Source organism: Vigna radiata, chromosome 6 (assembly GCF_000741045.1).
Source record: "Vigna radiata var. radiata cultivar VC1973A chromosome 6, Vradiata_ver6, whole genome shotgun sequence".
Lineage (NCBI taxonomy): Eukaryota > Viridiplantae > Streptophyta > Magnoliopsida > Fabales > Fabaceae > Vigna > Vigna radiata.
In genome coordinates, this window is record NC_028356.1 from 10,537,521 (window position 1) to 10,548,542 (window position 11,022).

The following is an 11,022-nucleotide window of genomic DNA, read 5'->3' on the forward strand; positions in this document are numbered from 1 at the left end:
ATTATTAAAAAAAACTATTTTATTTAACTAAAAAGGGAAAAATAACACTATTTTTACAAAAAAACTATTTTAATCCTAATTACTCTAAACTACCTTAATTCTAGAAAATTAAAAGCTAAATTATCGTAAAAGAAAAGTATTAACATAGAAAAATGGGGAAATTTAGAGACTTAACACTCCACAGCCAAAAGTCCCGTCTGTGGGTTAGTCAAACTAGCCCATCAACTGACTTCATTAAAAAAATTGGAACTTGTGCCGTGATAGTTCGTATTAACACAACTCGACAGTCCGATCGAAGTCTGATACAGTTCAACCAAGACAGAATGCAACTTGGTTGTTGTCTTATATAGCTTGGCCAAGGTCTGATATGGCTCGACCAAGGTCTTATATAGCTTGGCCAAGGTTTGGTACAACTCTGTTTAGGTCTAATACAACTCAGCCAATATCTGAAATAGCCTGGACGAAAGCTCTCTTAGCCCAGACGACAACCTTTTCAACTCGAATGATAAAAATAAATAAATGAGCCAAATCACTAGCTCGGTTGATGGGAAGGACGAGCTGGCCGATCTGGTGTGTTGTTGGGACAAAGAGCTCACCCCTCAAGCCTGACAACCCAACCTTGCGAGTTAGTCAGGCTAGTCCGCTAGCCCCGACTTTATTGGAAAAAATTGAAGTTTAAAGTTTAACACCATATGAAATTAGATACAATTTGACCAAAATTAGATACAACTTGATTAAAGTTTAACACCATCTTATCAAAATTTGATACAATTCAATCAAGATTTGGACCGAAATCTAATATAACTGCCTAACAAAAACATTTTCTATCCGATGATCGCCCTTTCAATCCAAACAATAAAAAAGAAATGAGATAGACAAACTGACCCGCCAAACCTGATCCCTTTTATCATTTACTTAAAAATTAAAATTAAAAAAAGGCCTACGTACAAGTGAAGAGAGTAGTTTTTACCAAAAATAAAAGTTACACCAGATAACTAGCAATAACAGTGGGTGTGAGAGAGAGACTCGCCACTTTGTGACGTGCTTTTCGACAATTCCAAAGACCCAAATTCAACACTCAGTGGCCTGCAGCCGCTATACACAAGAACAAAGCATTTTTCTCATCCTCTAAACCCCAAACTCTTTTCTTTCTATAACACTGTCTCTACTCATTTCCATGCTTCACATTGGCTCTTTTATCACATATCAGGTAACCCCCACCTTCCATTCAGGCCTTTATGGCATCTGTTTGTTAAATCACTCAACTTTCGTGGTAAAATGTTTGTGGGGTTTTAGTGAGAAGTGCAGATTTAGTTACTACGCTTAAGAATGTTGGTGGGTTTTTCTTGATCGGCAGAATATGAGCTAAAGTTTTGTTCTTTTTACGGATTCTGGGTGCATTTTGCTGCATTGTGTGCTGGACTTAGCTTTTTGTCCTCACGGTTCAGTAACCATTTTCTGAAAACTGGATATTTTAGATGTGATTTAACTAAATGACTGATAGATAGGTAACACCTCAGGATTTGTGTATTTCCCCTGTGGTTCTCCTTTTTTAATTGCTTAATTGTTCGTGAACGTCAGATTGCTGGTTCTATGTGAGTGTCCCTGTAAAGGGATTTAGCAGTCGTAAATCATGTTTTGAAAATAATTTGAATAAGTTGGTTGAAATAATTTGCTATTATTTATTCTTTTTGGACTTTTAAGTACTTGCAAAGTCTTTTAATGTCCACGTCCCTTTGAAGCCGCTGGTTTCATATGATTTATAATGTTTCGTTCTCTTGTTGGAGATGACGTTAATTTGTTGGATTTGTGTTTTCGTGCTTGTTAAAATATATGAAGGAGATTTTTCAGCTACGAAGAATTCAGAGAAGTATGGAGGTCTATTGAATATTATTTTGTATATTTATTCTTGACTACTTTCATACTTTGATATTAATTTAATCTTAAATGATACCTACCCTTTATATGATAAATTCTGTTCAAACGTGAAAATTTGGGACTTTATGACTACTTTAACTCAATAATAATCATGTGGACATTCTCAATTGTCTAAACTTTATTCTGTAATCAAGCTGTTGATGACTAGAACGTACTGTTTCTCTATGTTACATTTAACATTTAAATACAAGATCCCAAGAATAAGAAATCAGTTAAGTCTAGTCTAGAAGTGATTTTTAAGGTATTGATGCTTGTTTTCTTATGTAGATTTAGGGCCCCTTCTGCCATACTGCATACGTTGAAGATGGCGACAGCATCATTCTCTGGTTTGCAATTTTCAATGTCAAGATCATGCATTCCTTCATCACAGAAGATTGCAGATGCAAGTGCTGTGGTTCTTGGTGGCAAGTCCAAGATTGGATCATGGAATAAACTTGCAAGTGCATGCAATGTTGCATCAGTGCAACCTTTCCAGCGGGGCTTCACTTCATCGTCCATAAAATCTGTCAAAGGTGTCACAAAAGCTACATCTGAGTCTAGTGCAGAAAGTGCTGTCTCAGGATTGCCAATTAATCTGAAAGGTATCATTCAGTTTCTTTGATACTATTTGTTATAATTTTTATTTACATGTCTCGATGATGTTTAACTAGAGTTTAGGCAACATGTTAAATTTCTGATTTTTAACCTGCTCATTCCATATTTACTGCAATTATTTCAAGGTATACTGAGCCCCTGATTAATGTAAAACATAACCTGTTTTCTCGCAGCCACTCAAGAGATGATGGTTACTTGGCTGTAAAAAGCTATTGAAAGTTGGCCTTTTTAACTGAGGCCAATTTATATAATAGTTTGATACGTGAATAGCATCTAATATTCAGATTTATCAGTTTTTTGTTGATAGTTTCAAGAAAAGTGAGTTTTCTTATGGAATTTTGTAATTTGAGGGATTATCTTTTATATATGTATATATAAATGGATTTTGCTGTCATGGCGTATGAAAGTTATTATAGCTTTACTGAAAATAGCAATATATGCATAGGTAAAAGGGCTTTTATTGCTGGTGTTGCTGATGACAATGGATACGGATGGGCAATTGCAAAATCACTTGCTGCAGCAGGAGCTGAAATTCTCGTCGGCACATGGGTTCCTGTAAGTTAATTGTTTTCTTTTAGATAAAAAGGTTGATACTTATTAGTTGTTATACAAATTCACTAGGTTCTGTCTGCTGACTTTTGGAACAATACCTCCTCCCCTCTTGTGCATATGTTTTGATACATTCATTAACTGTAAATAATTTCTACAGGCTCTGAATATTTTTGAGTCCAGCCTACGGCGTGGAAAGTTTGACGGGTCACGCATGTATGACTTTCAATACTGTTACTGATTTTGTCTGTTGGACTATGCAATGCTCTGCCAATACAAAACTATGTTTGCCAGATTACCAGATGGATCAATACTGTTACTGATTTTGTCTGTTAGACTATGCAATGATCTGCTAATACAAAACTATGTTTTCCAGATTACCAGATGGATCAATGATGGAGATTGCCAAAGTTTATCCATTGGATGCAGTTTTTGACAATCCTGATGAAGTGCCAGAAGATGTAAAAAAGAAAGGCCTAGTTTTTTTTTTTTTTCTTGTTTTCCATGTCAGAATTTATATCCTCATGCTTTCTTTGTTTTTTTTTTTTTGTGTGGAAATTTTTATAGATAAAAACAAACAAGCGGTACGCAGGATCCAGTAAATGGACCGTTCAGGTATACACTAAATTTTACTTTGTTAAAATGGTCTTATGGTTACCATCTTGGATAAAATTGTTGAATGATATACTTTTGGGAAAAAAACTGGAATTTAGGGCATAAAATTATGATTGCTAATTGTTATGCTTAAGACTGATTGTAGCCTTTTCTAATCTGGTGTCACATACTGTAGCGTGTTTGACTTCTTTAGTCAAGAAGAACACGCCTCTCTCTCCCCCACCAAATAGAAGCTTAAAGTCATTTTTTCTTTGTTTTCATCTCTGACAAAAAATGCTAAACTAAGAATGTCTTTTGATTTACCCTTACACATTTTGGTTGTTTTTCTTCTTTTCTCTCGTAAATGTGAACAAATGATTTTGTTATACATCAAGTAGTATTTTAAAACTAGAGTTTTGTTGGAAATCCAAGTGTGAGTCCAAGTCCTACATTGGATAGAAATGAGAAAGAAGAGCACGATATAAAGGTGAAAGATCCATTAACTCATTGTCTTAAGGTTTTGGGTACAGAGTGGTGTCAATCTCTTATATGGTTGGGCTTGTTGGTGTTTGTGTCTTCGTGGTGAACCTCCTCTTTGATAGACCCAACAGTGGTATCAGAACCGGCTCTGACGAGTATAATGATCCCTATATCGAAAGTCTTCCTGGCAAAGGGTTCCAGGCAAGCGTGTCCCGTTAAGATGAACGGCGGTATGAAGGGCTACTCGTGGTTGTGGTTGGATGGGAATGCTTCCGCTAGAGGGGGAGTGTACCAATGTGGAAGGGACTCACCCTTGAGGGAGAGATTTTTGGGAATCCAAGTGTGAGTCCAAGTTCCACATTGGATAGAAATGAGAAAGTAGGATACTATATAAAGGTGAAAGACCCATTAACTCATTGCCTTAAGGTTTTGGGTACAGAGTGGTGTCAATCTCTTATATGGTTGGGCTCAGATCTCATTGGTGTTTGTGTCTCCCCGATGAAACTCCTCTTTAATAGACCCAACAAGTTTGACATGTTTGATATAAGATAATTACTTTTGAATCAATATGTTTCATGCCTTGTGTGACTTTTATGTACAAATAGCAGTTATGACGACCATGTTGCCGTTTATTTTTGAGTACGAACTTTGCATAGGTCATTCAATTACTATTCTTCCATCATATCCTTTGGATATCGTATTACAAAATGTCTTAAGCTAAAGCTATAGCACTTTTATATTCTACATTAAGGAGACGATTCTTTACCGATGTCCTTTCATTTGGCTAGTTAAGCATATGATATTTTTCTTCTGGGGAGTTGAAGAACCCTGGCATTCAATGAAATATTTAAGCCTAGTGGTAATTTTGGATAATATTGTGAATTGTGCCTCAAGCTGTCCTGATTCCTGCCTCACATAATTTGCGAGCTTTGATATATAGATTGTTTATTGCTATACTTTTCAGGAAGTTGCTGAATCTGTTAAGGAAGACTTTGGCAGCATAGATATCCTTGTGCACTCACTTGCTAACGGACCAGAGGTACAATAGATACGTTAATAAGATTTAAAGTTCCTTTATGTAATTGGCATCTGGCTTTAGTAAGAAGTTAACTTTGATATAGGTGACAAAACCATTGTTGGAGACATCTCGGAATGGATATCTTGCTGCAATATCTGCGTCTAGTTACTCCTATGTCTCTTTACTAAAGCATTTTCTTCCAATTCTAAACCCAGGTATGTGTCCTATCTTACATGTCTTGCATTGGATTATTTCCTACTTTTACCTATATCATTTATCTTTTACTTTTATGAATTGATTTTAGGTGGCTCTTCAATCTCTCTGACATACATTGCTTCTGAAAGGATCATTCCTGGGTATGTTGATTATGCAATAGAAAGTACATATCATTCTTGGATTCATAATTTTAGACTGGCAATATTCATGATCTAAATACTGATACAGATATGGTGGTGGTATGAGTTCTGCAAAAGCTGCACTAGAGAGTGATACCCGAGTAAGCTTCCTCCCCCCAAAATTCTCCATTTCATGGACTGACTCAGATGTGCTTTGTTGCTTCTTCTTCTTCTCCTCTCTCTTTATTTACATCATATTTCATACCTTTTCAGGTTCTTGCTTTTGAAGCAGGAAGAAAGCGCAAAATTAGAGTCAATACTATATCTGCTGGTAACCTCTCTCTTTTCCAATTTCGGGAATCTTCATTCTGTCTTGCTAAGATTTCATAACGGGGAAGACTTTGGTGGGGACTGATGTGTGCCTTGCTTGGTCTGTGACATTTTTCACTAGTGGGCATAGTCCTAAAAGTTTGTTCTTTTATGCCATGCGGGTGCAAGAATCTATCAATTACATTGCTTGGTGTTGTAATTTGAGATAATATCTTTAGAATCTTCCTAATTAGAAGAAATAGATACATAATCTTTTATTTTATTTTATTTTCTCTAGATTTCCTAGTTTCCCTATTTTCCTTTTTAGGAGAATTAGATTATTACAAATAGAGAGTATCAAAATGTATTTTTATGATTTGAATAATAAATCAGTCTTATTTTCCAGTTGGTATCAGAGCCTCTCTGATCCGCTTCTGTTGTCTTTGCTGTCTGCTGGCGGTCGGCCGCCATGGCCGCCGACAGCCCCCTAAAAATCTCTTTCATAGTCTTTGCTGTCTTTTTCAACCTATACCTTTGTACCTTCAGTGGACAGTCCAACTCGAGTTTCCTAACCAAGTTTATGCTTATGATCCCTAGATCAATTGAGTGTCTTTCACAAGAGGTACCTAGAATCTTCGTGACCAATAAGAAGTGGGTTTCCTCTTATAACAAATAAAGAAGCTATTCTTCCAGACTTTGGCCCAGTAAAATTAGAATGGGTCCTTCTCTAATGCCCAAAGTTTGGCATTCTCATTGGCTTCCATTCATATGCACCCAGAATCAAAGAGATCTAGAGTCTCCTGGGAACCCTAGAAAGGCAACTGCCTCCACAGAACCAGCCGTCTCCAGCCGCAACCTAATCAATCTCTACTGTTGACCACTGTCGGCCACCGTTGCAGTTTCGACCGGTGGCCATCGGATCTAGATCGTCTCTTCGAGCGTGACCTAACCCTGGTGGTCGACGTCTCAGACTCCTCCGCACGCGCCGTCACGCGCCTCCTCTCTCCGTCAGATCACGAGCACGAGCAGTTCACGCGCCGCCCTTCCCTGGTCGGAAGATCACCACTCCACTGACGTTCTGTTCGCCTCACTCTCCTGAACTTCTTTTGGCCCTTACTTCACTGTAGCAATCTCATACTTTTCTTCTTTGGGTGGCGCCGGAATAGTTAGGGCCTTGGGCTTTTGTGCCTAGTCCATGGGCTTAGTCGCGAGAGGCGCCACCGCCTTCGCAGGAGTGGATTCCGTTTCCGACTTGGTCTCTGATTCGGATTCTATTTCGAAATCAGATGATGCGGATTCGGGATGAGGGTTCATGAGAGCGAGTGGAAGGTTGGTTTTGGTGATGGGTGGTGGAAGATCGTCATCTTCTGCCTCTTCCCTGAAGGATTCTTCATCCTCTTCTCCGGACGAAGCTTCTTCCTCTTCTTTTCCATGCCGTAGAGAAGATTTTTTTTTGTGTTCCTCGGAATCTGAAGAAGCTGTGGGTGGCTCATCCAGAGGGGAAAGACGCTTCTGCTTCTGCTTTTGATAACAGCTACACAAAACTGTGCTTCCCGAATCTGACCTAGCTATAGCTATACTTCCAGAGTTGAATCTGACCTAGCTATAAGCTATACTTCCAGAATTTGTCTCAATGGGATTCAAACCCATTCCCTTTCAGACCAGTAGCTGCGTCTGGTAGTTTAAGTAATGCCCATAGTTGGCATATTCACTGACTTTCAATCAGAATCCTTGTTCACTGTATTCCGTTATGCATCGCCGCTCTCAGTTGCCGGACCTCCATCTCTGTAATCTGCTCTTTCTGACATGTCATTTTAACACCATCAATCTGTTCAGAATTTTGAAGACCAAAAACGACCACTCTAGATGCAAATGTGTCAGTTCTTTCTTGGATCGCCGGTCACTTTCTTCTTGGGCTCAAGTTTAGCCCGTACTTGTGATACAGTGCTAAGTATCACATTTGGGAGTAGTCTAGTAGAGAACTTTGGACCTCCAACATGTCTTTGATATTTGGTGTTTTTGGTTTCTGCCATATGAAAGGCTCTCTACACCGCCAAAGCTTTGTTATAACAACTCGTGAGTTGCTCTTTGAGACCGACCGCTGAATTAACTCTTTCAAAGTTATGGGATTCAGAGTTGTTCCTCGTACGGATCGGTTCTGACCAGTTCTTCTACCTTTACATTCTATCGTTCAGTCGTGAGGAGGAGAAAGTTCCAGCCGCTGCAGGCTAGGTAGTCCCTGTAGGTCTGTTGCTGTTAGCCTTTGCAGAACAGATGTTTCCTGAAGGCTTGTTGCTGTTCAGGGCAGTTAAGTCCCTTAAGGTTTGTTCCTGTTTAGGGTAGTTAAGTCCCTACAAGTTTGTGGCTCTTAGCCTTTTAGTTCCCGCCGCTGTAGGGTAGTGTAGTCCCTGCAGGTCTATTTCTCTTAGCCTCTGCAGGACAGTTGTTTCCTGAAGGCCTCCCATTTTTTTCAGGGCAGTTATGTCCCTTAAGGTTTGTTGCTACTCAGGGCAGTGAAGTCCTGAATGTTTGTTGCTATTTAGGGTGGTTAAGTTCCGACCGGCCCTTCATCTGTTCTTGCAATTTGTTGTTGTTTGCTATTGCAAGTCACCATTCATTTTTTATGGAAATCTCTCTCGTCTATTGCTGTCCAAGTTGAAGTTTCATTGTGCTAGTTCGCCTTCGTTCGTTGTTGTCCAAGTTGGTTTATTGACTTTATCTCTGATTGAGTTTGTCTATTCCAAGTTTGGTTCAAACAATCTTGTATGATCCAGCTTGAGGGAGAGTGTTGTAATTTGAGATAATATCTTTAGAATCTTCCTAATTAGAGGAAATAGATACATAATCTTTTATTTTATTTTATTTTCTCTAGATTTCCTAGTTTTCTTATTTTCCTTTTCAAGAGAATTAGATTACTACAAATAGTTAGTATCACAATGTATTTTTTATGATTTGAATAATAAATCAGTCTTATTTTTCACTGCTGGGTATCTTAAATTTGTTAAACAAATGCCAGACTATCTCTTTTGTCATGTATTGGTAATTAAAAATGAACTATTCATTTGGGCACATATGTTTTTGGACTCGGTCTGAATTTCCACACCATGATTTTACTATCTGTTACATTCAATGCTGTCTCTAGTCAAGTGTGTCCTTAACTGCCACCAAACTGATACCAAATAGTTGAGTGGTATTTTATATAATTAACACGAATTAAGTCTTCTCTTCAATAGAGTAACCTTCTAGTTCCATTTAGATGACGTGTTTTTTGCTATTTCATGGATCTCTCACCCACTTCTGATAATTCCATCTATGTGAAGTTAACAAATTTCCTTCAATGTTTGTTTACATGTTCACTGAATTTAGTTTTTGTGATTAACATGTTGACACTGTATTTTTGTCCCTAGGTCCACTGAGAAGTCGGGCTGCAAAGGCTATTGGATTCATTGATATGATGATTGATTATTCATCAGCCAATGCACCTCTACAGAAAGAACTATCGGCAGGTACCAGTCATTAAAACGATTCTTTGTAATGTAAAGCTTCCAGTTTCAATCTGTGATCATTTGCACAACTGAGTTGAATTTTGTGTTGTTACAGAGGAGGTGGGCAACGCAGCTGCCTTCTTAGCATCACCTTTGGCTTCTGCTATCACTGGTACTGTTCTATATGTTGACAATGGTCTGAATGCTATGGGTGTTGGAGTTGACAGTCCAATATTTAAAGATCTTGACATTCCCAAAGACCAGCATTAAGTGGCAGCTACCCCACAAAAGCCAGTGTCACCGGAATTAGCATAGCATTGGCGATATTTTTTATTTTTATTTTTTCAATCAGACAGTAGGATTCAGAGTTGAGCATTTGCTTTGCGATTTGTAGGCATATTTTGGGAGTTTTTCCCTTACGGCTTTTAAACCTTTCTTTTGGCACTATGCCAAAAATTGCAGGTCATATGAATATGAATGTAAGAATCATTCTGTGGTCTATGATCACGAGAATTGAAATATAAACTTGCAATAAAAATGTATTCTTGCGTGACGTCTATCCTGTGGATAAAACCTTGTGAGTTGTGACATGAAAGAGAGTGCCTTAGCTAGCCATTGCTCTTGCACATGGCCATGCTAGGCATGAAAAGTCGCATGCACCTTAATACCATAATACAAGCTCGTAAATTTTTCGAAGTTGGTAACTTTTCATATATTGATTGTTTGTAGGATCAAATAGGGGGGGTTTCAGAAACTGATATTACAATTTAAGTGTGGACAGTAAGGTAGAACTGGGTTGATAAATTGATAATACAAAATTACAATCATGGATTGACAGAAGTCTAAAAATGATCATTGGAAGCTTTTAATGGAAACTTTAGCCTGGGGTCTCCCTGAACGTATACAAAAATACACTCAGAGCCAGGGTTCAAAACCTTCTGCCATTGAGGAAGTTCATAGGTGTCCTTTTCTTCTGTTGAAGAGAGACCCCACCAACTTAAGATCTGAAATTGGCTTCGAAGAAGTATTCTTGATTATGACCCTGTGACATTATTAGGTTGCATCTCCAGCAGTCCATGAGCTACTTATTGAGTGAAGAAATTGCACGGGACACTTGCAACACAACCTTGTCATTCTTTAGCCAGTGATAGCAAAAATAAAATTTTGAAAGCAACGATCATTAGATTTAGATACCTTCTTATGTTTTAGATGCCGTTTCTTTTCCTGTATATGTGCCTATCAAGCCAACACATGTTAGTTAGCGGTGTAATGACAGCAAGAGCAGAAGTTTTCTAAATTAAAACAAGGTTTAGACTCTTTTTTCAACTTTGCTAGTTTAGTTTACTGTATGCATATTGGGAAACCAAAGCCAGAAATAATGTCAATTATGTTACATAATGTAAAAGCTAAAACTATTAGCTTCTGAGTAAACATGAAAAATCACGAATTAACGTAGAACCAAACAAGTTCTATAGACTATAGTACCACTCGCTGTTTTTTGTTGGGGCACTTGTGATTCATCTTGGTTGTAACCTGTGACACATGTAGGAGATGAGTGATGAGGGTTCATAGTGTACGAGGAAGACAACAGAGCATAGTAGTTTAGAATAGCGATTATCCTCACATCTGGACGTGGAACTAAACAAGTTCTAACCTGGTGTTTTCTGGACATTGTAACCATCATTCTTTTGCAAGCAGGCACGCGAAAAATAATCTGCTT

At 38.1% G+C, this 11,022-nt stretch overlaps 1 protein-coding gene across 1 annotated transcript; it reads left to right on the plus strand.

Annotated features, from left to right (window-relative positions):
* The first annotated feature begins 998 nt into the window (after positions 1-998).
* Positions 999-9,861, plus strand: LOC106762957 (enoyl-[acyl-carrier-protein] reductase [NADH], chloroplastic-like). The gene is made up of 13 exons (XM_014647093.2): positions 999-1,210; positions 2,206-2,519; positions 2,978-3,087; positions 3,242-3,297; positions 3,458-3,542; positions 3,649-3,696; positions 5,120-5,194; positions 5,277-5,388; positions 5,478-5,529; positions 5,618-5,669; positions 5,782-5,839; positions 9,225-9,323; positions 9,418-9,861. The coding sequence occupies exons 2-13, from the start codon at positions 2,243-2,245 to the stop codon at positions 9,570-9,572; spliced, it is 1,179 nt and encodes a 392-aa protein (XP_014502579.1). The 5' UTR covers positions 999-1,210; positions 2,206-2,242; the 3' UTR covers positions 9,573-9,861.
* The last annotated feature ends 1,161 nt before the right edge of the window (positions 9,862-11,022 follow it).